The 27,687-nt window shown below is 42.6% G+C and overlaps 1 protein-coding gene across 4 annotated transcripts in view; it reads right to left on the bottom strand.

The window, feature by feature from the left end:
* Nucleotides 1–193: 193 nt before the first annotated feature.
* The window catches only part of TIMD4 (T cell immunoglobulin and mucin domain containing 4), a 92,685-nt gene continuing 65,191 nt past the window's right edge, over nt 194–27,687 (bottom strand). For all 4 annotated transcript variants that reach the window (XM_008514850.2, XM_008514844.2, XM_008514856.2 and 1 more), the window contains exons 10-13: nt 9,549–9,595; nt 7,754–7,847; nt 6,476–6,515; nt 194–5,377 (exon numbers count right to left, since the gene is read on the bottom strand). In XM_008514850.2, the coding sequence (XP_008513072.1) occupies nt 5,293–5,377; nt 6,476–6,515; nt 7,754–7,847; nt 9,549–9,595 (266 nt within the window). In that variant the 3' untranslated portion in view covers nt 194–5,292. The remainder of the gene's footprint in view (nt 5,378–6,475; nt 6,516–7,753; nt 7,848–9,548; nt 9,596–27,687) is intronic.

The following is a 27,687-nucleotide window of genomic DNA, read 5'->3' as shown; positions in this document are numbered from 1 at the left end:
ACCCACATAAACTTGTAACTTAGGCCGAGAGTTCTCTGATGAGTTAGCAACATGACTTTCTGGTGCAAAGTACCCTCCCCTTAGAACAGTTGTTCGCAAACATTGCTGCATATTAGAATGACCTGAGGTGCTTTAGAAGCTCCTGATGCCCAGGTCTACCCCGTGCCAATTAAATCAGGACCTCAGAGGGGAGTCGAGCATCAGTATTTTTTTAATTCCCTGTATGATCTCAAAGTGCAGCCACATTGTTTGAAAATCAATGCTTTAGACCAGTACTTCTCAATCTTTAACATGCATGTGAATCACACAGAGACTTTGTCCAAATGCAGATTCTGATTCTGCAGGGCTGACATTCCACATTTCTAACAAGCCCCCAGATAAAGATAAAACTGCTGGTCTGAGCCCCACATCTTGAATAGCAAGGGGCTAGAATCTAGATTTCTATTCTATTGCTATTCTATTTCTATTGTAGTCTATTCTATTGCTGGATCTGAACAAATTAAATTCCACTTGGGTCCAATTGCACAGTCACAGACTAAAATCATCACTGCGATAAAGGCAAGAGCAGGGGCTGAGGATGAAAGAACTCAGAGGGCTGTTGTTTTTGATCTCTAGTTTAGTTATGGACTTGAGCTGACAAACCATCCTAGTTTGCCGGGGAGCAAGGGGGTTCCCACGTGTAGGACTCTGAATTTCAAAACCTGGACAAGTTGGTCCCCCTAGTTTCGGTAGTGTTCTTAAGAGAACAACAGAACAGCCAAGCTTTGCACTTCCACATTCCAATTCCTCTTTCTGGGAGTGACAGTCATGAGTTGTGGGTCTGCTGGGAAAGACGGCTCAAAGAGAAGAAATGCTGAGTTGCATGCACCCACAAGAACTTAATAAATGTGACTTCAGAAGGGTAAATAATCAGGCAGATGCAGGTAGACTTAGAAAACTACAAGGTCAAGTTTATGACATGGCCACAGAGATAAGTCTAGGGTACATGGTTTAGGTCTCTGCCCTGGAACTGGTTTACTGTATAGCATGGGGTAACTCATTTCCCCTTCCTGGGCCTCAGTTTCATCAGCTAAAAAATAGGAGGTGAATCGAAGGATATGTAAGGGTCTTTCCTGCTCTCCCACTCCCTTACTCTACATGCAACATTGATAAAGCATACAACTGTGGAACAGAACCTTTTCAGCTCAATTAGAAAATGAACCCGCCTTCTGTCTTGTGAGCAGCCTTCTCCAGAGCTCCCCAAGCTCCCTCATAACAGTATTAGCATTCATCTCACTCGGGAACCCTCCCTTTCACTGTCCTTTGATGCTCAGAGAGCTGAGAACTCACAGTGCTTTTTAAATTTTTTTTAAGATTGTAACATGTTTACAAATCCAAATGAAACTCTATTTTGAGACCCAGCCTTCTGGTTACAAGTGGCTTCCTCCTTCTGCTCTTGCATCCACCCAGGGAGCCCACTTCTCAACTTTTTGTTTTCTTTAGAGAGACAGAGAGTCTCCCCAGCCACCCATTGCCGGATTCCTGTTAACCTTTCATTAAGCCCGCTGACAGCTGGCTTCAGTTCTTCATGAGTTAGTTCAACACATTCCCATTTAAATGTGTCCCACCTGGCTTCATTAAGGCTCCTGCCAGGTTCTCCACTTGCAGCTTCCTCTGCAAATGCAAATAAGATTCTGAGTAAATAATGTGGGGACAAGGGAAGATTGAGCGATAAAGGGGTTGGGATTGGAGAACCATCAAAACACTCAGATTGCCGAGCATCTGAGTAAACTAGAATCCATTTGGGACCAACACAGGTCAATGCTGCAGTTCTTTATGCATGAAGTCCTAAATTTGGGCCTCGCTGTGAAGGACAGGGTAGTGGTTAAGAGTATGGCGTCCTTCCAGCCTGGTTCAAGTCCCGCCTCTGTCACAGGAAGTTGGACTACGTGACCTTGAGCAAATTCCTTCCCCTGTCTCTGTTTTCTCAGCTCCGAAAGCAGAAATAATATGTTTCATCGGGCTGTGTGGATTCAATGCGAAATTGCCTTGCAACACTTAATAGAGTGCCCAGAACACAGCAAATGCTCCTTAAGGATTGGATGTTCTCTCTTTCATTTAGCCTAGAAAGGCCAAGGTCAAGGTTGCAGAATTAGGTTGCTCTAAATCCTCAAGGTTTGATTGTGGACCCACCGATAAACATTAGCCAAAAGAGGCACTTCTCCATCAAAGTCCTTCCTTGGAGAAATGGAAAAACAACACTGAGCCTACTCTATTGCTTTTCCATGGGTGTTTTTTTCTCATTTAGATTTTTAAGCTCCTTAAAGGGAAGTGATTCTCTCTTCTCGTCCTGGACACGCAATAGATACTAAGAAGTTTGTAGATGGCATCTTGATTGCATAGAGAGGGAAAGCGAGCAACAACTACTCCAACAACCTCCTCTGATCAGGGAGTCTCAGTATAAGAAAGATATGTTCACTAATTCGTCATTTGGTAAAACCAACCCCCATCCCCTGGATGTTTGAGTCTCAAACTGGTTGCCTTGTGTAGCTTACCTAGGATGTTATTTTAACTAACTTTGAATGTTAATGCCTTTAAGTGGACGCACACACACTCTGCTTTGTTACAGGCCACATCACGTCCCACTGCCTCACTCATCTGTATCAGCTGCCTGGCCTCTGAAGTCATCGTCTGCCACCCCAGCTTTGGGGAGACCCTAAGTGTGCTTCTGCTACACCGTGGGTAGAAGTCACGAGACAAGAATCTCAGATCTGCATTTGGAAAAGTCATCTCTGCCCCAGCATGGAGAACAAATCAGAGAGGGAAAGGAGTGAAGTTGGTGAGTGTGGTGAGGAAGCTATTGCAGGAGTCCAAGCAGAAAGTAAGGCTAGCTTAAATGAGGTCTCTGACAGGGACCTCCACCTGGACCTTGGCCTGCCGCTGCTGGAAACTCTCCATGCTCAGCATAGCCACCCCCACCCCCACCAAACCCTGGTTAAGGAGGAATCTTTTCTTGAAATCTCTATCCCCATGTTACGGATTTTTTGTGCTGCAATAATTCTCAAACTCTAGTGTGCATCAGAATCACCTGAGGGTTTGTTAAAAAACAGATCACTGGGCTCCACCCCACAACCCCCAGAGTTTCTGATTCAGATGGTATGGGGTGGGGACAAGAATTTGTATGTCCAACAAGTTCCAGGGGATGCTGAGGCTGCTGATCTGAAGTGCATAGTTTGAAAACCACTGGGCTAGAGCAGTGGTTCTTAGCCCTGGCTGCACATTAGAACCACTTGGGGCATTTTTTTAAAAATTCAGACGCCCAGGCCACACCCCAGACCAACTGCAAAAGGATCTCTTAAAGATGGGACTTGGGAATTGGCATTTTAAAAAAATTCTCCAGTTAATTGGGATGTTCAGCTAAGGTTGAGAGCTACTAGGCTAGGGGCTCCTGGAGGCCATCACCAGTTCTAAAGTACTATGATTGGTCATTTAAATGTATTTTGGTCTAACCGAGGATTTTCAGAAATATACTTGGGAAGAGGTTGAAGATGGCCCCCTTGCAAAACAGAAGGGTATCCATTGAGCTTAAATATTCTGTTTAGGGAGTATTTGCTGTCTTCTTTTTTCTAATCAGACCCAAGTTAGTGGTGGCATTGATGGTGGTGGTGGTTCTGGAAGATGACAAGGGAGCATGAACTAAGTTAGGCTGGGTTGTATCATCGACTTGCAAAATATTAGACCTGACTATCTATACAAGGTCATCTAGTCCCACTCTATTTTCCAGTTGGGGAAACTGAGGCCCTGAACCTGACTTTAGGTCCATTTTCCCCCTCATTTTCTAAACTTGAGTTTAGCACACTAGCCAAAATCATTTCTAGTATCTTAAGCTGACATAGAGGAGCAAGTCAAGCCCCAAAAAGAAGCTACCCACAGGCTGCCAGTTGTTTCCTTCACTTAGGCCAAACCTGCCACTGTGCTCAGCACCGAAAGAATGAGCCAGAAGGCACGGTCCGCTGGGCGAGTTGTTCTTCAAGTGCCCGGGTGAGAGGGGGATTTTTAGATTAACTGCTGGGTCCACACGAGAAATCTACAGGCTGTACCAGTCAAGCACAGCCTTGACTGCACAATACAATCAAGACTGACTATTTTCCTCTCTTAAAGGTAATATCAAGAGAGTAGAAATACAAAAGGTGGTTACCTTGAAAGACTGTGTGCTTATTTCATTAATGCTGCTATTGCCCTAAACATACTTGGAAGTATTTCAGGGAAATTTCTTTCAGACCTGGTTGACTTTCCACATTTCTGCCCAACCCAAGGCCTCTCTCATTCTTTTTATTCATTCATTCAACTGTTTGTTTTCATCTCTCTCCAAGGTTTCTCATGCTGCTAGCTATTAAAGTCTTTAAATAAACCTGTTCTTTTTAAGGAACAAATTTTCACGAACTGTCTTTAGAGAAACTAATCTGGACCACCTTACTGTCACATCCAGGTGCTGGCCCTGGTTGAATGTCTACACCGTTCACCACATTTTGCTTTGATGGACTCTTGGTTGTTTTCAAAATTAAATTCCCCAAGCAAGCATTAAGATGTGATGCTATGGTCACCTCTAAGGACATTCAAATGTGAACAGAAAATAGTAGAAAACCTAGCAGTTTTAGAGGTGAGCCAAAACTGTGGTGTAATTCCACATCATTTCCTGCATTACTGATGAAGCATAGACCCAGGGCTGCTCACATCATACCTAGGCTGGGGCACTGAACTCTGAAAGTTGGGCATAAAAAGAGAGATACAAATGCTTACAAGGAAAAGGCAGGTAGGGCAGAGCAAGGACCAGAAATCATGTCCCAGAGGAAAGGCAATTTGGAGAGGCCTGAGGTTCTCTTTCCAGCATCTGGAGCACTACTTTTACCAGGTAAAAGAGAAATTAGACACATTTTGCGTAAGCACGAGGAGTTCAACTAGGACCCATAGGCAGATGCTATCTGGAGATAGACTTTGTTTTAAATATTTCTAGTCTCGAAACTGCCCTGAGATTGAATGGACTTCCTAAAGTGTGGTAGTGAGCTCACCATCACTGAAAGTGTTCAAGCATGGTGTGGAAGATCACTTAGCAGTGATGCTACAGAGGAGAGTAAAACATGGGGCAGAGAAGGTGTGGTCTCTAAAGTACCTTTCATTTGTGAAAGCACCGGACCAATGACAACAATGGCATAGATGGGGCTTTAAAAAAAAAAAATCAAAACATTCTAAGACTTCTTTTGAAAAAAATCACACATCATGTCCCAATCCTCAATCCTAAGGAAAAGTGGCATGTTAGAGTGTGAAAAGACCGTCTTCATCCTCTCTTCCATGCTGCATGTCATCAAGGACATTTTTACTTTCTCCAGCGTTGTCTAACCTACAAAGAGAAGAAAGAGGCTGATAATGGGAGACACCAAGACCAGAGTCCTTCAGTCCATCCAGTCCAAGCCACTCATTTCTCAGATGGGAAAACTGAGGCCACAGGGAATAAGGGCTTTTGCCAATCTATTCTAATAAGGGAATTAAAAGTTTCTTACTAGCAAAATATGAAATGATCTAAATGTGTTTATTTACCAAAAGGACCTCCAAGTACAACCTTGGAAAGTCACCTGGCTAAGCCTCAGTTTCCCTAGTTGCTAATATTTATTTGTTAATAAATACTATGGTATTGATTTGATAAGGTCTTCATCACAGGTTATACCAAATTTTCTCATTTCTTTCCAAAAAGGTATAGAACATGACAGATATCTAAAATCCCTTTCCAGAGACTCTTCAAACTATTTTTAAGAAAAATAAAACAAAAAAGGAGCCCACCCTGTGGCCTAGTGTTTAAGCTCAGCACGCTTTGTTTCAGCGGCCCAGGTTTACTTCCCGAGCTCAGACCTACACCACTCATCAGCAGCCCTGCTGTGGCAGCATCCCACATACAAAATAGAGGAAGATTGGCATAGATGTTAGCTCAGGGCCAATCTTCCTCAGCAAAAAAATAATGAATAAATAAATAAATATATCCATAGATAGATAAAAAACAAAGGAATTGCTCCCATGGTCTAAACGGGCAGAGGAACCAAATCCCAGGAATGATATTCTACATGTCTTTTCATTTTCCATCCTGCCAACTCTCCTCTCCAAGAACTCCAGTTTAACAAGGTCTTTTTAAAGTGAGTTGGCTAGAGTTGGACAAAGAATTTCCAGCACAGAGTACAGTGCCTTATCACCTTCTTTTGTGTGTCTTACTGCTATTAATGCAACCTGTCTGTGTATTTGCATTTTGAACAAACACAACACAGTGTTAATCAAGACAGAGGTTAACGTCAGCTAAATCCCCAGGTCTTTTTCATCTCTAATGCCACATCTCTCCAGCCCTGTATTTAATCAGAACACAAGCACAAGTCATTAAACCACTGAGTAGTATCTAATCATTTGTAACAGCTTGTACAATCATTACAACAATCAGTCATGCAAGATAAATTACCTTGTGTGTTTCTGGAAACAATTGGTTTTCATGACTTTCCCTGAAAAGACAAGGCAACGTTGTAACAGACTACCCGTGCCGGAACCTGTGAAGTGCTAGGGGAAGGGCAAAGCTACCTTTTGAAGAGCAGAGGTGGTCCAAAGGGGAGAAGTTGGGGGCTGGCTCTGGCAGGGAAAGCCATTCCTTTTCCCAGGTCAAACGACTGATTTCTTTGGACCCCAAGACTGTGCCCATCAATTACAAAGTTGCTCCAGCGTTTGGGCCATGGCACTAAGCAGCTTCATTCTTGAGTCATTTGCCCCTCAAAATTCAAGGACTCCCTTGAATTTTAAAACACTTCCCTATGAGACATACCCAGAATTTTCAAAACTGTACCACACCCTTTTATGAGGGCTCATGGCAGGCTTCCACGAAGTCCCAAATTTCCTTTTGCAGTGTTCATCAGGGACAGGTGTTAAAATATACAAGTTTCACATCAAACAAGCTGAGATGGTTACTAGTCTTATCTCCTCACTTATTACCTTGAAACAGCTTCTGTTAATAACCGCAGAACAACTTTTTTTTTCATTTTACAATAGGACTAGGTGCCATATGCCTATACTTCGCATGCAAACTATAAAGCCTGTGTCATGACTCCTTTTTGTAGTGTTTTAAAACTGTTTGAAGACAGGGAGGTGGGGTGCAAGGTCATGGACCAGCTAGAGAATCTAATAAAAACTATGGACCCCATCCCCTGAAAATGCAGACATGAACATACGAGCACTTTAGCACATGATTTCAAGGGATTCAAATGTCCTCTGAGGTCTATCTGTGGACCCTAGGTTAAGAAAGCTTGCTTTAAAGGAACAAACATGAAGACAGACATCATTGATGGCTCTATTCCTGGGGCAATCTTGGCCAGAGGAGGAGCCCTGGCCAAGATGATGAGAATAATAGGACTTTCCACTTAAGCAGTAATAAGGTTGAAATGAGTTCGGCATGTCAAGAGTATAACATCAGGACTGGCACAGAATAAGTGTCCAATAAATGAAAGTGCTCTTATTTTTTTTCTTTTCCAAAATATAAATTCTATCAGAAGGATGATACACAAAGCCTGAGTATCTTAGGGAGAAGGAGTTGACTGTTAACTCCTCAGTTGGGATGCAGACAATGATAGAAATGGAGAGTGGAGAAGGGAACGGAGAAAGGGGCAGGAAGCAGAATCAAGGTGCTCCCAGGTTCTCCTGGAGTCTCCATAGCTCTGAAGGGCTCCATCCCACCTGGTCCTGTCCTCCTTACCTCGAATGAAAAACGCCACAAGCAAGGCCAACAGCACAAATCCCAGGGAGGGAGCAATGATCATCAGCAGGTCGAAGTTCTCAGCCATTTTTACCTGGTGAGACACAAGGAAGGCGATTGGGTCATTCCTTTTTGAACGTCATCCTCACATGAGTTTCCCCTCCCAATCTTATCTTCCAATCGCCCGCAGCTTCACTGCATCTCAGCACCTTCTGTCCAATGTGTCTCAAGATCAAAACGAAGCTAGTATTACAAATCAGAATTTTCTAAAAAATCTCTGCAGACCTGAAACATTTTACCAGGCCCCCAAAATTTCCTCAGTCTTAGATGTCAGGCATATGGGCTGTGGGGCTCGAGGGTCTGAAGATAAAAAAATAACTGGGCTGTGAACTGTGTTTTCCATTGTTAAATCTCTTTGCTGGCCATAACCTGAATCCTTTGAGCTCCCCCTAGCCCTGTGCAGTTCTTCTCAGGGAGGACTTAGACTTCTAGAGGCAACAAGATTAAACAAAAAAATGGAACTCAATTTCAAATCTTCTACAGCAATGGTTCTCAACGTGTAGCCAGCGGACCTGTGAGGTCCAAATGATTTCCAAGAGACATTCTTTTTTTTTTTTTTTTTTAAAGATTTTTTTATTTTTTCCTTTTTCTTCCCAAAGCCCCCCGGTACATAGTTGTATACTCTTCGTTGTGGGTCCTTCCAGTTGTGGCATGTGGGACGCTGCCTCAGCGTGGTCTGATGAGCAGTGCCATGTCCGCGCCCAGGATTCGAACCAACGAAACACTGGGCCGCCTGCAGTGGAGCGCGAGAACCCAACCGCTTGGCCACGGGGCCAGCCCCCCAAGAGACATTCTTTGCCATTTCCACCGTCATTCTCTCACGAGATGTCCAAGAGATGACGTGACATGTGATGTGATGATGTCATCACCCTGATGATGCAATATGTAAGCAGATTCGAGAATCTCTCTGTCTCCTATCAAGCCAGACATTAATGAGGGTGCAAAAACGTAAAGCCATGCCACTTTCCTCACTAACATTTTTTCATTTGGGAAAATATACTTATTTTTCATAAAAATGTTAACATGTAATGAGTTTGTTATTCTTATTTTTAAATGAATTCATAAATATCGTTTTTTAACTTCTCAGTTTTAATTTTTATGAATATAAAGGGATCCTGGCACCAAATAGTTTGAGAAGCGCTTCTTGACAGGCAGCATCTCATTCTTGTCGGGGGGATCTGCCATCTCCCATTGCCCAGGCCAGGCTCCATGCTCACCTTCCTGTCCCATTCTCCAACAGAGCAGCAAGGACAGGACAACTATCTCTCTCCAAGGAGAGAGCAGAGGAAAAAGACAGAAGGGAAGGAGGAACTTCACATTTCCTTTATAGATGTCTATACTGCCTGAAGTTTTTACTTAAAGTGGCCTGAATCCTTTTTGTAATAATAAACACTAATGGAGGATACTCTCAGGAAATGAGAGGAATGCTGGTGGCAGGTGCCGATTCTGCAGGATGTCACCAATCCCGGCCACACAGAAGGAACGCACATGATTTTCCATGTTTTTGTACTTTTTCCTTTTTTGCTTTTCAAAGCATCTGCACATACAGCAGTCACAATATCAACTTTATTTCTGCCAAGAGTCGAAGTCTACAAATTCCTTAGCTATTTCATAACAGCTGCGATTCATTTTGCCACTTAGACATATCTGCTCCCCTAGTGCATTTCTGCAAACCTGTACTGTGGATTTTTAAAATCTAAGTCATATACTTCAAATACCTCGCAAAGAATTTTACCTGTTCTGATTCAACTTCATCTTGCCCAGTAATTGCTGTCTCAGGTGCTGGGAAGGAAAAAGAGAAGAAAATGTTTATATTTCCTGTGGGAGAATAAAATACCACATCCTAAAATAGGTATTTCAAAGCTCATCTGGAATTTCCCTTGATATGTTTAATCTTTTCATCCCATCTTTCCTTTTTTGTGTACTTTATTTATGCATATTTGTTCTGATATGGTTGTATCTAAAGCTCGCTCATCTGCTATCTGACAGTATCCCACAGGAACATCTCCATTTTACAGATGGGTAGAGTAAGGCATTAGGCCAGCAGGCAATTGGGTCTAAGTTTTCTGTAGACCCCAGTAACGCATTCAAGATTGTTATCCAGCAGGAAAATGTCAGTCTGTCAGTTAACAAATATTTATTGAGCACTTATTATAGGATGCACTGTGCTAGTTATTTCATCAACCTTGTGGAATTTACAACTTAGTGCAGAAAATCAAATTTAAACAAATAACGTAAATAATTGAAAAAATTACTAGCTACAACTGTGCAAAATTCTGGGAAGAAATAGTACAGGATATCCTAGGAGCATATCCTGAGGATGGCTGCGAAGTTTAAACTGAGGCTGCAGTCACGTATTTATAACTGATAGTTGAATTCAACAGGGTAAAGACACTGAGAATATACCTAGGGCTAAGCACTGTTCCAGACACGAAGAATGCTGAGGTGAATATGGCATGACCCCTACCCTCAAGAAATACATAGTACAGTAGGTAAGGGAGAACAGATGGTTATTTCAGCCTAACAGGCCAAGGGTAATAATGGAGTGTAGACAGGCTGCTGGAGAGGGCAGGCAGAGGGAGAAGCCCTGGCACATCGTAGTTTAGTAAGAGCTATTAGAATTAAGATTTATGAGGACAGAGTCCCTCTCTGCCTGCTCCACTCTGGGACCCCAACACTGTCTGGCACATACTTGATATTCAATAAATGTTTGTTGAATGAATAATACCTGAGCTGAGTTAAGGTTGTATAAGAATTTGCAAAGAAAAGTGGCAAAGGTATTCCAGGTACACAGAACAGCATCAGCAAGGCTATGGAAGTGTGAAACAGTATGGTTCCCATGTGAGATGGCAAGCAGCTGTGAAGGTGTAAAATGAGGGATGAGATTGAGATGGGCAGGAACCAGTCATGGAAGGCCTTTGTTCCATGCTGATGAGTCTCAGTTTAATTCTGTAAGAAACAGGAAAACACAGAAATGTTTTAAACATGTTATGGAGAGGTTAGGAAGATAAAGAAACAGCCAGGATGAGAGTTACCATCTGATTCCAGGTCTGAAATTCTGAGCTAGTAGAAAAGAAGAGAGACAGAGAGAGAGAGATTTCAGAAATGCTTAGGAGGGAAATCAACAGGATATGGACATTGAATGTGGGGGGTGAGAAATAGACAAGAGTCTTAGGGAACTCGCAGTCTCCTACTTGAGCCACTGGGTCATTGCCTGAATTGTCCACTAAGACTGGGGACAGCGGAAGCAGAGCAGAAGGGCAGGTCTTGGGGGAAAAAGGTGAGGAGCTCAAAGTTAGAGTCATTGAGTATATAAGGTACTTGAGGGACACACTCAAACACTAGTCGCCTAACAAGCAGTTAATGGATATGAATTGGAATCAAACTCAAGAAAAGACTGGAGTTGGAGATACTGATTTGGGAGTCATCAGTATCTGGGCAGCATTAAAATCCTCAGTGTATAAGAAATCCACAGGTTGTATGTCAAGAGAGAGAAAAGAGCAGGCATCCTGAGGAACCCAGCACTTAAATGGTGGGCAGAGAAGTGGGAGGAAAAGGGAGCTGAAGAAACGGGCAGAAAGCAGAAAGTGAGAGCAGTGTCATGGAAGCCATGGCTGGGGAAAATACTTAGGAAGGACGCAAAATCATACTTGCAATAAAACCCTCCAATAGAAACAGAACATAAAGCCACACAAAGACAAGGCCTGGATATAATAAATATCCAGGCTAATAACCACTGAAATTGATCATTGTTTGCCCCAAGCTTCCTCGCTCTCAAGGTAAAACGAGAGATGTGATAGGTTCTGTAAAGCTCATAATTTGGTATAAGAGAGCTTATTTGTTCAACAGGGAAAGCGACTTGTTGAATGCCAAGGAGCATAAAACTCCAAGGTGGAAATTCAGCATATTTTCATATCCTACAACTCAGTTATTGCTGTTTTTCCCTTCGCTATTATCCCCTCGAGCTGGAAATTGCAGGTAAGAATTCAAAACTCCTACCCCTGTTCTGTCAAAATCCTGTCGTATTACAATCATTGGTGATGGATAAGCCTGAAATTGAAACCATCAAAGAGAAAAGACAGCCTGGGTCAGTTTTGTCAGAGCTAATCTGTATTTTAAATTGGAATTGTCTAATGGGAGAGACAGTCTACAAGCACAAATACCACCAAATGACACCAAACAGCACTTTTTCTCCTCTTTTTTCTTCAGAAAATGCCAAAAGCCCCCATGGGCAGCACTGTAAGGGCCACAGCATTATACACCAAATAGCAATAAGAAACACAAATTGATGGCAATTTTTCCTCCTTGTGAGAAGTAGCAGTGCTAACAGCTAGGGGCTGGGATTAGACAAGTCAAGACGGCTGGTTCTTATGTTGTCTGTGCTCTCCTGGCCCTTGTGTTGTCAAGGCCCTGAACTCTGACACATGGACATTCAGGCAAAGGCAGGAGCCTCCCAGAGCTTGCCAGAAAAACAATTGAGCAAGAGGAGAATTATAGTTGGTTAAATAGTGTCCCCTCCAAAATCATATCTACCCAGAACCTCAGACTGTGACCTTATTTAGAAAAAGGACATCTTTATAGATGTAATCAGTTAAACATCTTGAGATGAAATCATCCTAGGTTTAGGACAGGCCCTGAGTCCAATGGCTGGTATCTTTATAAAAAGAGAAGAGGACACAGAGAGACACACAGAGGACACACACACATACAGTGAAGGCCATGTGAACACAGAGGCAGAGATTGGAGTGATGCTGTCTCAAGCCAAGGAATCACCGGGGCACCAGAAGCTGGAAGAGGCAAGGAAGGATGCTCCCCTAGAGCCTTCAGAGGGAGCACGGCCCTACTGACACCTTGATTTCAGACTTCTAGCCTCCAGAACTGTGAGAGAACACATTTCTGTTGTTCTAAGCCACCTGGCTTGCAGAGCTTTGTTACTGCAGTCCTGGGGAACCAATACAAAAATTAAAGGGAATTGACATGGAAAGGGTGAGAGTAGACTTTGATAGGGCTAACCAACCTAAGAAAGAGCCAGGAAATGGGTCTGAGCACAAGTAAGAAAACTAAATCCAATTGAAAGGCCTACCATTAAACTCAAAAGAGTGTTAGTCTAATGTCATATTATTAATAACATTGCAATGAATATTTATTCCTCACAAAAAACCATATGGGACAGACATTATCCCATATTGCTAGTGAAAAACTGAGGTTCAGAGGGTTGAGCAGCATGATCAAGGTTGGACAGGATGTAAGTGGTGGGGCTGAGATTTGAACCTGTCTGATTGACATCAACACCTATGCTCTTAACGACCTCATTATACTGAAGCTAAAGCACAATTGTACCGTGTAGATAGCATGTCCTACAGATGCAAGAAGGAATGTTCAGTACTGCTACTAGCATTGAATCTGGCAAAGAAATGGTCCAGAACAGTTGTCTCCAAAGAGGGCTCAGTGCTCACCATGAATGTACAAGGCCATCCACTGGGAGTGGGGAAAATGAGAACTTCCATTGAAGTTTATTTAAATCTCATCTTTTAATCATTTATTTGGAAGGGATATATTTTGAAATGTACATATTAGTGTAGAGGTATGTGTGAAAAAATTATATAAATGTTTTACTGCTAAGAATACATTATTAATTGAATCTAGAGAAGAATGAGTCATTTTTCTCTCATAGTTTGGAGACTATGGTAAGCAGAATAATGACACCCAAAGGTGTCCACATGCTAATCTTCAGAACCTGTGAATATGTTACCTTATATGGCAAAAGAAACTGCAATGTGATTAAGTGAAGGATCCTGAGATGGAAGATTATCCAGGATTATCCAGTAGGCCCAATGTAGTCACAAGGGTCATTATAAGGGGGAGGTAAAAGGTCAAAGTCAGAGAGGAGATGTGATGATAGAAGATGATGATGGGTGAAGAGGTGAGAGAGAGAGAGTTGAAGATGCAATGCTGCTGGCTTTAAAGATGGAAGAAGGAACAGCAAGCCAAGAAATGCAGGCAGCCTCTTGAAGCTGGAAAAGGCAGGAAAGGGACTCTCCCCTAGAGCTTCCAGAAGGCATGCAGCCCTGCCGACACCTTGATTCCTGGCCTCCCACCGTCCAGAACCATCAGATAATATATCTGTGCTGTTTTAAACCACTGTTGACGGCAATTTGTTATAGCAGCAACAGGAAACTAATACAGAGACACTGATCACTAAGACCTAAGAGAACAGTGGCTCTGGAGCCACGCACAAGGGATGAAAGGAAAACTGACCTTTCATTTAAAATTTTTGGTATGCTTTGTACCTTTTCCATGTACGTGTATTATCTATCTTAAAATAAATTAATTAAAATTGAATAACAACAAAAACTATCTTAAAATTAACCACTCTTTTCCTGGGTCCACAGGCCAGAGGACACGGGTACTCCAGCAAAATGGAATTCCTGTAAAACATAACCCCAGACCTCAGAGCACCATGAAGCTGCAACCTGGCCTCCCTCATGCTTTACCTAAATACTGAGTATTTACCCCAGGTTTCTCGACTGTGTGAACCTGGGCACGACATTTCCTCTCTCCGAGCCACAGTTTGTTTATTTGAATTGTTGATATTTCACCAGCTTATCTCCTTCCCCCTTTTTGACCTTTATATTTCTGAGTGACTTTTTACAAAGAACTTGAATGAACAGAGAAAACTATCATTACAAAATAACTTTTTTAAAGGCTATAAAGCTATACTTAGTATAGGAAATGACTATGTAAATACAAAAATATACTGAAATAGACAGACAAACACAGGCTACCTCTTGCTCTCCAAAGAAAACTAAAAAGAAATACTAAAAGGCTAACTGTATCTGACTTTGAGTGGAAATCTTATAGGCAATTAACATTTTTTCTTAGGAGTACTTTTGTGTAATTTCTAAATTTTCTCAAATGTGAACATTTTAACTGTAAAATATTCTATGTATCATGTGGTAATCACTGGAAACTCTTTCAGAAGCCTGAGTCAAGAGCAAACTCTTAGGGTGTGTGTCATTTCTCTGAAGTGTTGCCACAGTGACCTTCTAAGGGCAATGTTGAAGACAGCTGTTAGAAACCCACTAACCCACAGCTGAAGAAACGTTGGGTGGTGCTATCAGAAAAGGCACATCCCTAGATCTAAGAGCATTGACGTAAAAGATGTACAGGATATACACATATTGGTTGTTTTGAGAAGTCAGAAATGGTTTGTTTTTTTAAATCTTGAGTGCATAGAAAAACTGGTGAAATCCAGGTAGGTTTGTAGACTAGTTAATTATATTGTACCCATGTCAACTTCCTGGTTTTTGTAGTAATGTATGATGATACCATTGAGGGAAGCTAGAGCAATGTATAAACTTCTCCATACTATTTTTGCAAGTTCATATGAATCTAAAATTATTTCCAAATAAAAAGTTTTTTTTAAATGGTTTAAATACCTTATTTCATAAGGTTCAATCTGATATATGCATGGTACATAGTAGCTTTGCAGTAAAGATTTGTTGAACAAAATTGTTGAATGAATTTTAAAGTGAGTTTCAAAGAATAGAGAATGATTTTGTGAAAAATTTTGGAAAAAATCATGATAGACGTCACTATGTTATTAGAAAAAAAAGATCTGAGAGGATATAGCCTAAACTCTCACAGTAATTGTCTCTTTATCTTGGTCATTTGGGGAGTGGTTGGGGATATTTGGAATACAAGGAACTTTCGCTGTATAGAGTTTTAACTTTTTCTTTTACAAGAGCATCTATTTATTTTGGAGCATGAAAAATAAAGTTTAAATGTTAAAACTATAGCATAAAAAAACCATGTTTAGGGGCTGGCCCAGTGGCACAACGGTTTAGTTGCTGTGCTCCACTTCAGCAGCCCGGGATTTGCTGATTCAGATCAGGAGGACCTACACGCTGCTTGGCAAGCCATGCTGTGGTAGGCGTCCCACATATAAAGTAGAGGAAGATGGCACAGATGTTTGCTCAGGGCCAGTCTTCCTCAGCAAAAAGAGGAGGATTGGCAGAGGATGTTAGCTCAGGGCTAATCTTCCTCAAAAAAAAAAAAAAACCCACCATGTTTACCTTCAAAGTACTTCCAATCGAGTAGGGTAGGAGGCAGTGTTCAGTGCACGCTCTGGAAGAGCCCTACTGAAACAGACTCACTTCTGCCCTTTCTGGGGAACGTGTCCTGTATCTGGACGCTGTAGATCAAGGGCGGGCAAACTATGACGTGAGGGCCAAATCCAGCCTGAGTTTTAAGAATCATTTTTATATTTTTAAATGGTTGGGAAAAAATCAAAAGAAGAATAGTAATTCATAACACATGAAAACCACAGGCAATTCCTATTTCAATGTCCCTCGATAAAGTCTTACAGAGGCAGACTGGCGCCCATTGGTTTACGCATCGTCTCTGGCTGCTTCTGCCCTAGGAGGACAGAGCTGAGGAGCTGCGACCGAGACAGCACGACTTGTAAGGCCTTCAATATGTACTATCTGGCCCTTTACAGGAAAAATTTGCTGATTCCTGGAAAAGTTAGTCTACTGAGGCAAAAACAACACCCATGGAGTCAGGGAATTAGACATATTATATCCGAGCACAATTTTAATCTTAAAAACTTCAACCTTCAGACTCCAGGGTCTTGAGAGAATTCCTCTTCAAGGTGGTTATGCCCAAGATGGTATTCTAGAACCCACTCTCTCTCTCACTCCAATAAAATTATGTGCTCTGTGCAGTTCTGGAATGGCATTGAAGTTTTACACCTGAAAATCTTCTAAGAATCCATTTTGAATATTCCCTCTGTTCCCATGCCATTAGCAGAAATTTGCTTCCAAATTACTAGAAACTCTCTCTGAGAATCAATTTATTGAGCACTACTGCACGCCTGGCATAGTGATGAGCACCTAATATCTCATTTAATGCTCATAAAACCCCTCTTACAGATGTATAAACTGAGGCTGGAAAAGTTTAAATTGCTCACCCAAGGTAACATAGATAATAAAAGGAAATTTGAACCCAACTCTGAATAACTCAAAACGTCATGATTGTAATCACTCTGAGAGAAAAGAAAAAGATCATATTAAAATCCTACTTGAAAACACAAAGTCTCTAACCATTGGGCTTCATGCCAGAAATCAACTGGAAATAAAAGCACTGTATCTTCTCAGTGGCTACATATTAAAACTCCTAATACATATGTTGACTCATCATTGAATTCATAGACTCTGGGACTCATCTGTCTCTATTTCTGAAACAAATTTAGTTCTGAAATAAGTCAATTCAACGGATACAATCTTAACTCAATCCTAGAATTTTAAAAGTGACAACTTCAAGGCTTCAGAGAAGTTTCTGTTCTTTTATCGGTAACGTCTGGCTTATGCTGACCCCTTCTGGATCACTGGGGTTATGGTCTTAAAATATCCAAACGATAGTGAAAGGATCCCAACACCTTAGACTGAATATTTTAGAGTTGAGAGGAATTTGAAATTATCTCCTTTGGTTCCTTTCTTTTTTAATCAAAAGTAAAACTAAAATCTAGAGAGAGTTTCACTTGCTCAAGGTTTCAGAGTAATGAGTAACAAAGGAAGTGCCTAGAACCCATCTTCTCTGACTTTGCCTGTCAGCACTGACACAGATCTGGATTCTCAAAGTGACTTTGAAAGTAGAAACACACATTTATTGAAGTCACATATTTCCTTTAAGTTTTGGAGACCTATGCATGTTTTTAATATGTAGAATGATCAAAAAGAGCACTGTATGCTTAAATAAATCAACTAACAGAGCATTACATACTTGAGTCCAGCACTCCTTAGCTCCAAGGTCAAAATTGGGTGGGATCGATTTTTGAATTTTGAAAGGGAACAGAGAGCAAATTGTGTTGGCACCCAATGTGGTTCATAAACAGGAAGGAGTAATGACGTGACTTCACGTTTCATGCAGGTGAGGTAATAGAAGGAAACCAGAGACTCTAGAACACCATGATTTAAGAATCACTCAATTCCAAACTTGACCTCAACCTTCCACTGCCTCCGAAGACAGCCCAGCAACAAAAAACTCATCAGCCCTGTGAGATCCCCGAGTCACCACCCAGGCTTCTGCTCTCACATGCCGATATCTGAGGGTCTCAGTGATGCACAGACAAGACCTCATCCCCAATCCTTCCCCACTGGGCTCCTCTCTGAAGGGTACCGTCCAGCACTATCTGCCCACACCAGCTGATCAATAAATCTTGACTGAGGAAGGTGGCCAGGTGCACATTTTACTAAGAATCCTCAGAATTATTAACAACAACAAAAACAATAACAAATGGATACCATACCCCAAGCACTTACAGCAGGCCAAGCCCAGTCCAGAGTACTTTCCACGTTTGAGCTCAGAGAATGCTCTGCCAGAGCGTGTTCACATTTATTATCACATTTGAACTTCAAAATGAATCTATAAGGTAAGTAAACTTTGGCAGAATTATTGAAAGAAAGGAAACTGAAGCTCAGAGACGTCCCATATCTTGCCCAAAGCTGCATAACTGGTAGGGATTGCTAGTAACTGGCAGAGCAATGACATCCGATTCCAAATTCTACTTCTGCTCCCCTCTGCTGTGCTGCTGAGCATCACAGGGGTCAGCGGTCCACAAGTGCAGCTAGGCTCTTGTTAAAGGGCATTGACACCTGATCGTTGACTTGTTCACAGTGGGGAGAACAGATACCTCACCTCATCACAGAACTCGCTGAGGTTTACCCACTCATCCTACCCCCTTGTGAAACCTGAGGTCTCTCCAGTGCCTGGCTCGGTGTGAGAAGGATGCTTCGGTCTACAGAGTGGTCACCCAGCTCACTTGATTAACCGTTAATGAGGACCCCTCACAGGGCTGGCTCCAGGTCTATTTCAGTGGCTGGCACCTTATGTCTTTTTCATTCTCTGTTTGCCTTACCACGGGCATGCCTCTCTGAAAGCTTGGCGACTCTCTTTGCTCTTATTTAGTTGACCTTTCTGAAGGTGAGCTGTTAGATGCTAGAATTACACGGCTTCAATTCCGACTTTATTAATGAAAAAAAATCATTTGTATGGTTGGTAGAATATAATGCTATTGTGAGAAGAATCATGAGAATCCACTTTTTGTCCTTTTCCTTCATCCCCTGCTGGCCTACCGATTCCAGCCTGTGACCGGCACTGGGCGTGAGAGATAAAACAAATCAGCTAATGCCTCACGAAAGATGTTGACTTTGAAATCAACTGCATCCAATTTCTTTCCTCCTAACAATGGCATTTGTGAGTGAAAATGAGCTTTGCTTCATTCTCCTGCCTTCCTCTGTTCCTTCTGCTGAACTTGTACTGAGAATAGCAATTCCTCCTACGACTTCTTTATGTCCTTGATCAACTGAGGACCCAGAAAAGTGTCAAGTCCTGACAGGACTCGATTTTGTGCTCAATAAAGTAGCGCAGGGTGCAGAAAGAGCTCTGATTTGGGAGCTAGAAGAGAGTCCTACCTAGGGCTTATTTCCCACTTCTCTTTTAACTTTTCAATGCCTCTGTGCCTCAGTTTCCTTCTATGTAGAATAAAGAGAGTGTTTTTAAACCAGCAATTCCTAAATGCCTCCTTAGGGCCAGGCCTGGGCTGGCTTTAAAAGAATCTCCTGAGGAAGCTTGTTAAACATACAGTTTCCTGGACCCCCGGAGGCTCTAATTCTGCAAGTCTTCGGTAGAGTAGGGCAACCTATATTTTCACCAAGCTCCCTGTGATTCCAGTCTGTGGCCAGGTATACATGGCGTGGATGATCTCTAAGTTCAAAGTCTTGGTTCCCAGTCTTCTCCTGCTTCCCTAGGAGGTCATGATGAGATCTGATTGCTCTTACACCTTTACTTTTCTATCCTTACTTCCCTCTCTAATCTCCATTTTTAGATCAAACCGTACCTCCCCCATTTTTGAGGGGATCCCCTTCTCCAACCCTGGGACAGGCCTTCCTCTATTCACTATCCCCTTCTCTCTACCCCGCCTCCCCTTTGAATATTCACCCTCAAACTTCTTGAAAGAACACCTAACATTCATTGTCTAACAGTTGTTCATCTTTGTTCTTCAGGGCATCCACCCACAGACCTAAAACTGTTCATTTAATGGTCCCGCTGCCACAGTTCGTGGCCGCCTTTCTAAATGCATCGTCCGACTTAACCAGCATGCAGAATTCCCTAATATTTAACTGCACCCTCCATAACCTGTGTGAGCCCAGCTTCCTCTGCCCCTGTGCTCTCCTGGATCCCTTCCTACTTTTGATGTCTCCCTCTCTGCCACCTCAGCCAGCTTTTCTGCTTCCACCACACCCTCTCCCAATGTAGTTGGTCCTTTAGGGAGGTGGAAGTTTCTCCCTTTACACCTCTTCATCCCTCCCTTCATCTCACACAATTATCTTTAGATGATCCCACAGAAGCTTCAATTACCAGCTCTGCTAATGAGACAATATAAAAAAGTGTTTAAGAGCTCAGTTTCTAGAGCCAAGAGACCTGGGAATTCAAACTCTGGCAAATTTCTTAACCTCTCCAAACCTCAGTTTCTTCTCTTTTGTAACGGATGTAATAATACAATCTTCCTCACAGATCCAGATAATGCCTCACAATGAGACAATGCATTGAAAGCACGAGCCCAGCCCTGGCATATAATAAGCACTTGATAAGTGTCATTTATTATCACTGACTCCCAAAATTATACCTATAGCCCTGAACTGTCCCTTGTGAGATAATGTGTATGAAAGTATTTGTATGGTGGCAAGTCCCTATTCAGCACTTACGACGTGAATCATCATAGCAGCTATTATTTGATCAGAGGTAGGTGGCACTCATCAGAGACACCTGTCCCCACCCAGGCATCTGTAAGTCAGCCCAGCTCCATGTTTCCAACTGGCTGTTAGACGTTTCCCAGAGGCATTTCAAGCTCAAGATCTCCCAAACAAATTTCACTCTTCGTCCTGAGGCTCCTTCACCAGTGAACCCATCACATTGATCTAATCTCCCAAGTATGGAGAACTAGTCATCCTTCATTCTTATTCCGGTCACCAAGTCTTTTCAGTTCTAACTGCTAAATGGCTTTGACTGTTCCCTCTTGTTGTTAGTGCTGCTGTCATTCTGGTCTAGACACTCATCTCCAGCCTGAATTACTGCAGGAGTCTCCTGGTAGCCTCTTTGCCTGCAGGCTTGCTCCCCTCCAATACATCTTCCACACTCTTGCCAGAGCAATTTTTCCTAAAACAGAACTGAAAATTTCATTCTCTACTCAAAAGACATGAGCAGTTCCTTATGACCCTGGGATGAAATCTAAATTCTTTAGACCATTAATCAAGTCCTTTAAGAACCTAGACCATTCCCAGCTTCCTGTCTCCATTAGACTAAACCAGACTATTAAACAATCTCCCAAGATTTCATGCTCTTCTCAAGTCTCCCTGTCTTTGCTCATACTGCTCTCCCTGCCCATTCACCCTTCCCTCTTCAACGAAATGTTCTTGTCCTTGGAGAACCAATTCCAAGGTCACTGAGTGAAATCATCCTGGCCCTCCTTTCCAAGACAGAATCCATCTCTCTCTTCTTTGGGCCCCAGGACACCTTTTCATACTTCTATCCAAAACAAAGCACCCTGGATGATTTGTTGTTATGTACAAGTCTGTCTATCCCACCAAAGTGTGACTTCTTTAAGAACATAGGTCATGACCTACTCGTGTTGATATGTCCTATGCCATGTACAGAGAGGCAACTAGATATGCCATGTTTAATGCATGACAGATTTGAAAGACCTTTACCAAATATCATGTTATTCATTTCCACATATCCAAACCAAATGCCAAGATAAAGATAAAATTCCATCTCCAACCACTGTTCCCTATGAACTCTTCTATTCGATTGCAAAGGCCAGCTTGCTCCGGACCATGAAGCTGGCTTTGCAAAAGAGAAACATACAGTAATAGAAAAAAATGTTTCTAAAAGCATCCCCACTCCACTCTGCCACCATCCTACCCCTAGGACCAAGAAAAAGTTGCTGGAAGAATCTCAAGGAAAGAACAATGTTATTATTACCCAAGCAATGTTCATTTCTTCCAATTTTACTGGGTTGACAGCAAAATCCTCATATGGATTCGGGTGCATTCAATTTGAGGTTGTTCTACAGCTTTGACTTCATGCTGGTGATGGATATAATGATCCATTTGGGGGCTGAAAAAATGTGCATTCTAATACCAGGGGAGCAAATATGAAAATCTGCCCTCAGGGAAGCTCTTGAGAGACAGTTGGCCCCCTGCACATGGAATCAGAACGGGGCTCTGGTCTCAGCTCTCTTCCTAACTCACTACAAGGCCTCTGTCTACTCACTGGCCTTTTCTGGGGCTCAGTTTCCCAATTTTCCACAGATAACACCCCTCACCAGGAGTTCATGGACCAACGTTTAAAACCCCTGAAACCCGGATGTGACTCTCAGCTCTCTCTCTGTCTAGCTGTGTGATCTTGAGAAAGTCACTCCACACCTCTGAGCTCCACTCTAGGCAGATTTAGAAAGGAGGTGAGGATTTGCCCCCTGGTTAGGACTTCTTCAGGCAGTGTCTATAGACCAAACACCTTAAAAGCAGAGGAGGGCACTAAAGTGGGAGATATGTACTTGGAGTTGTCTTATAAAATAAGTAACATGAATCTGGAAGCTCTTGCATGGCAAACTCGACCATGGCTCTTTTTCAGTCACAACTTGATTTCTAAGCCTAAATTATAGGGAGGACCCTACACAGACTGAGTGACAAAACAGCTGAGAGGCAGCAGACGCTTAAAGATGTCCACCCACAGGAATCAAACCAATAATTGAGAGTTCTACAGAGCCACCTAAAGAGGAGTCAGTGAAGGCTTTCAGAATCTCAGATTTATTCTAATAGTGAGTCGAGAATTACTACCATGAGATTTTAAAAGCTTCTGTAACTGCCCCAAGTTTGTAATTTTGTCACTCACCAGGTGTTTCCCTCATGTGATTAGCAGTTAAAAAACCCATAAAACCGGGGCTGGCCCCGTGGCCGAGTGGTTGAGTTCGCGCGCTCCGCTGCAGGCGGCCCAGTGTTTCGTTGTTCGAATCCTGGGCGCGGACATGGCACTGCTCATCAAACCACGCTGAGGCATCCCACGTGCCACAACTAGACGGACCCACAATGAAGAATATATACAACTATGTACCAGGGGGCTTGGGGAGAAGAAGGGAAAAATAAAAAAATCTAAAAAAAAAAAAAACCCATAAAACCAAAAAAGTGCCCATGTGCTTACAAGGAACAGCGAGTCAGCTGGGAGCTTTTGGAAGCGGCCCTGTTCTCTGGCTGGACTGGCCTAACAACGAAGGTGCGTGAGTAGAAACACAGCAGAGATGTAAAGAAGGGAGGAATCAGGAATCCGTCACGAAGACTATTATCTACTAATCAGTAATCATGTATGAGGTATTTTTCTCACGCATTTCCTCACTTAACAGCTGTATGAAATAAATACTACTGTTATCTCCACTGTATATTTGGAGGAAACTGAGATTTAGAAAAGGATAGAACAACTCACTCACCTGAGATTCTAAAAGAAAAGAAAAATCCCAGCACAAAATGGCCGAGCTGGGGTATAACCCTGAGCCTTCAGACTCCCCAGCTGAGCTCTTTTACCCCCACCCAATGCTACCCAGAAGACTGTGAGGAGAAAAGACGAGAAATAAAGGATCTGGGATATTGTTGAGGCGGTGAAAGTGAACCTGAGGCATAATCAACAGAGGACGGAATCCCAGGCCACCCAATTTTATTTAGGAAATGACATAGTCATGTGGCTCTGTTGCCTGGCTTCAGAGCCCCGACCCAATAGAGACTGGGTCTTTAGGGAGTAATTTGGGGCCATTTCACACATTTCTGCTGCCAAGCCATAAATGAAATTAATCCTCAGGCTGGACAGAATGATTTGAGCTGCTAGAGAGGTAAGGGTTTGTATTCCCCAACAGACTTCTTTAGCTGTGCGGGACAATCCTAGGAGAGTTTTTATTGTTGCTGTTGTTATTGTTAATTGTTTGTGTTTGAATTGTGGTTCCTAACCATTTGGGGCTTTGCAGAACGCTTGAAGAATCTAATTAAAGTCCTAGACTTCTCCCCCCAGAAAAATATATATGCACACATACACACACGATTATATATAGAATTTCAGGGTGCCCGCCCCCACCCCCTAGCTCATTCACAGACAGCGCCGTCTAGGAGTGCATGGACACAGTTTAAAATCCCTGAAACCTGGCTGGGAGTCCCAGCTTTCCCTCTGCCCAGGTAGGCGATCTTAAGCAAGTCACTCCACATCTCTGGACTCCATTCCAGGCAGCCACAGAGCGGAGGTGAAGAACTGCCACTCTGGGGAATGGTAACTTTAGGGAACAATAATTTTGACAAGGTTCTCTTGAAGGATTTAAACCAGCCCTCAACCGTAGAAGCCTTGCCACCTAAAAATTACATGAAGAAATGAGAAGGGAACTGGGGACATTTAGCCAGGGGTAGAGCACCCCACAGAGGCACGCAGGCCCTCTGAACTGGGTTGAAAGCTTTTTCATGTGGATGGAGAAGAAGTCTCACTCTGGAAGTGGCTCAGAGGGGGAGATGGGGTGGAGGGGAAGCAGCATAGCTTGATGTTAGTGTGGCATCCGCGTTGAACAGGCATGGGTTAAATCTAGGTCTGTCATTTACCAGACAAGTTATGCAACCTTCCTGAACTCTAACATGGAGGTGATAATCATGTCTAGCTCGCAGGATTTTGCGAAAAATCAAATGAGGTAATGCATGTAAAGGGCTCAGTCTTCAAACAAAGACAGACCTCAACAGGTGTTATCTTCTCTAATAAACTCTCTGACTCTCCATTTATTTATCTGTAAAATGGAGATAATAGCTGTACCTGACTAGAAGGTTCTTGTGAGACTTGAATAAGAAAACATATGTTAAAAACCCTTGGTACAGGACAGAACACATAGCTAAGTCCTCAGTGGGTGGTAAGTGCCGTTCTTATTAGGAATGTCTCATTATGAAATCCAATGGGAAGAGAAGACAGTAAAGGGAAAGAACATGACTGTTCACTTCAGACTGGAAGGCAAGGCGAGATCAAATAAGATCTAAGAGCATGGAATCAGAGCTGGACTTCCCGGATCTGGCACCTGAGAGCTACGAGGCCTTGGGAAAGTTACATGAAATAGGGATACGAACATCTGCTAAAGAGGGGTTGCACAAACGGCCCCATGAGGACAGCTTGGCATTGTGTCAGAACATGATACATGCTCTATAAACTCTGATTTCTTCCATAACGAGTAGATGTTACACGGAGGCTCACAGACCGCCTTGTGACAAGCTCCTTTTTCGCAGTGCAGCCTATGGCTATTATAGCAGTGTTCTTTCTCTCCTGGGATTTGTCAAGGAGGATTGAAATGAAAATTATCAGGGATATTACAGAAGAGGGTAAAACATCAGATGACCTCTTGCTCCGCTGCAACTCAGTCTAAAATAGTCCAAGATTTAAATGGCATAGATGATAACATTTTGAAAACTCCTTACCCACTCTGCATCCCTTTTCTAGTTGCTACCTTCTCTTTTGCCAGAAAATAGCCCCCACCCTTACCCCATCCCATGGACAAAGATTTGGATCTTCAGTGCCTCATTTCCCTTAGGTTTTCAACAACCAGTCCAGATTTTCTGTCTTCCCCCTGTACGAGTTAGTGCCTGCCAAAGCTTTTCCACTTTAGAGCATCCTGGCATTTCGTCTTGATTTACAAGCTTCCTTCAAAACCTATCCCCCTTGCACTCCCTCTTGTCTGTCCCTTCCAATTCTATCTTCTGAGCCTCTATGAGTGATGTCACATTGCCTCCTTCACAGAGTTAAAGGATGGCTGTTTTCTGGCTAATAAACCTATGGAAAGACACTCAAACTCTCTGTTAATCAGAACAACAAAAGAAGGAGATGACATTTTCTCAGAAGATTGAAAACAATTAAACCAATGGTCATATCAAGTGGAGGGAGGATAAGGGGAAGCAGATACTCTGTGGGTGGGAAAATAAATGGGCACAGCCTTTTCAAGAGGACAATTTTGAAATAGCTATCAAATTTAAAAGTGTACACTTCTTTCAGCCTAGCATTTCTACTTCCGGGTCACCACCCTAGCTAGAGAAACACTCGCATAAACATGTAAGGCGGCACTCACACACAAGGATGTTCACTGCAGGCTACTTATGATAATGAAACATTGGAACAACCTAACTGACCCTCGTTGGACAATGGATACTGTAAGTATCTGTAGCATAAAATTCCACCCAGCAATTTAACATAATGGTGCAGATCTACATGGACTGAAGAAGAAGGCGGGCCGAGGCATAATGTTAGGTGACAACAACAAATGCAAAAGGCTGCATACAGTATGATAGCATTTGTTAAAAATTCACACACAAAACAAATTGTCTATTTCTATATCTGTGCACACACACAAGGGAATAGAAAAAGATCTGAAGAATGATCATTTCAACTAATAGCAGTGATTATCTCAGAGGAAGGGCTGGGATTAAAGACAGGGAGTCAGAGAGAATTTTATTTCTGTCTTTTTTTATGTAATCCTAACAAAAATACATGAGTGTGATATGTAGTGTAATTTAAAATAAATTAGGAACATTTTGAAAAATGAATGCGTGATTTTCCTACTAGCGTTCCTAGCTTCAAGTCAGAAGTGGCTGAGGAAGAAGGGGAATCCCAACAGAGGGCTCGAAGAAATGAGCGGAGGAGGAAGCCAGCACAGATGCTTTGGGCATGTTTCGCTTTCATCCCAGCTTGCGGGAGGATGTAAGACGTGACCACAGTGGAACCAAAATAGCTGAATCCCAAGACAAGCAGGCAGATGACAGACTGTTCCCATGGCCAAAACAACCCACTCTCAGGAGCACAGCCCCCTTGCCTCTTGGCTGAGGAAATGTCACCAAGTCACTCATTTCCCACATCGATGCCTGGAATGTTGACTGGAGAACCCGACATTTGCACCCAGGAAAAAACAAAGGAAAAGAGAAAATAGGAATAGGTAAATATTTCCCTTCCTATTTTTGGTGCCACCCTCTCCCCTAAACCAACTTCTGTCATTAGAAAGAAGCGCTAATGTTTTCTGAGCATTCAGTACATGGTGGACACTCTTCTAAGTGCTCTACATGCATTCTCTCACTGAATCCTCAGAAAGAGACACAGGATACATGTTACTATTATTTCCTTTTTACCAACGAGGAAGCCAAGGCCCACAGAGATTAAGTAACTTCCTCAAAGTCACGCAGAGGCAGGATTTGTACCCAGGCAGAATGACGCTAGAGCACACACATGAACCGCTCTACTGCACTGCCTCCCTATGTTGTACTATCACAAGCCTTGATCTCTTTGCGCCATAGGTGTCTGTTTTCTTCTGCTTGATTATAAGCCCCATTAAGATAACATCTATCTTTTGAGATGCTACCATTTGAGTGCTTACTATGTACCAGGCATTTATCTAAGACCTTTACGTGCATGAAGTTATACAACTCTACAACAAACCTGGGAATAAACAGGCCAGAGACCCCCAACAAAAAGGAGTAGAGCTGAGAGTCAAGCCCAGGCAGTCCTCTCTAAATCCTTAGAAGAGTCCTTAGAAGAGTCCTTAGAATCCCCAAGGATGTGAAACACATCTTATTTTCAAGGCATTCTATGACCCTGGGCCCTAGTAAATCCTAAAGAAGTCTTAATGGATGGATCAAAGGACAAGTGAATGAAAGACTTCTCCCTCCACTGTAAAAAGCCGGTGAGGTCAACAAAAGAAGATTGATGTGCTTGGAATTATCACGAGACAGCTAAGCACCACCTGGCTTGGAGTGGAAGGGCAGATA

The sequence above is a fragment of the Equus przewalskii genome, chromosome 13, assembly GCF_037783145.1.
Source record: "Equus przewalskii isolate Varuska chromosome 13, EquPr2, whole genome shotgun sequence".
NCBI classification, from domain to species: Eukaryota; Metazoa; Chordata; class Mammalia; order Perissodactyla; family Equidae; genus Equus; species Equus przewalskii.
This window is presented reverse-complemented; position numbering and strand designations above follow the sequence as displayed.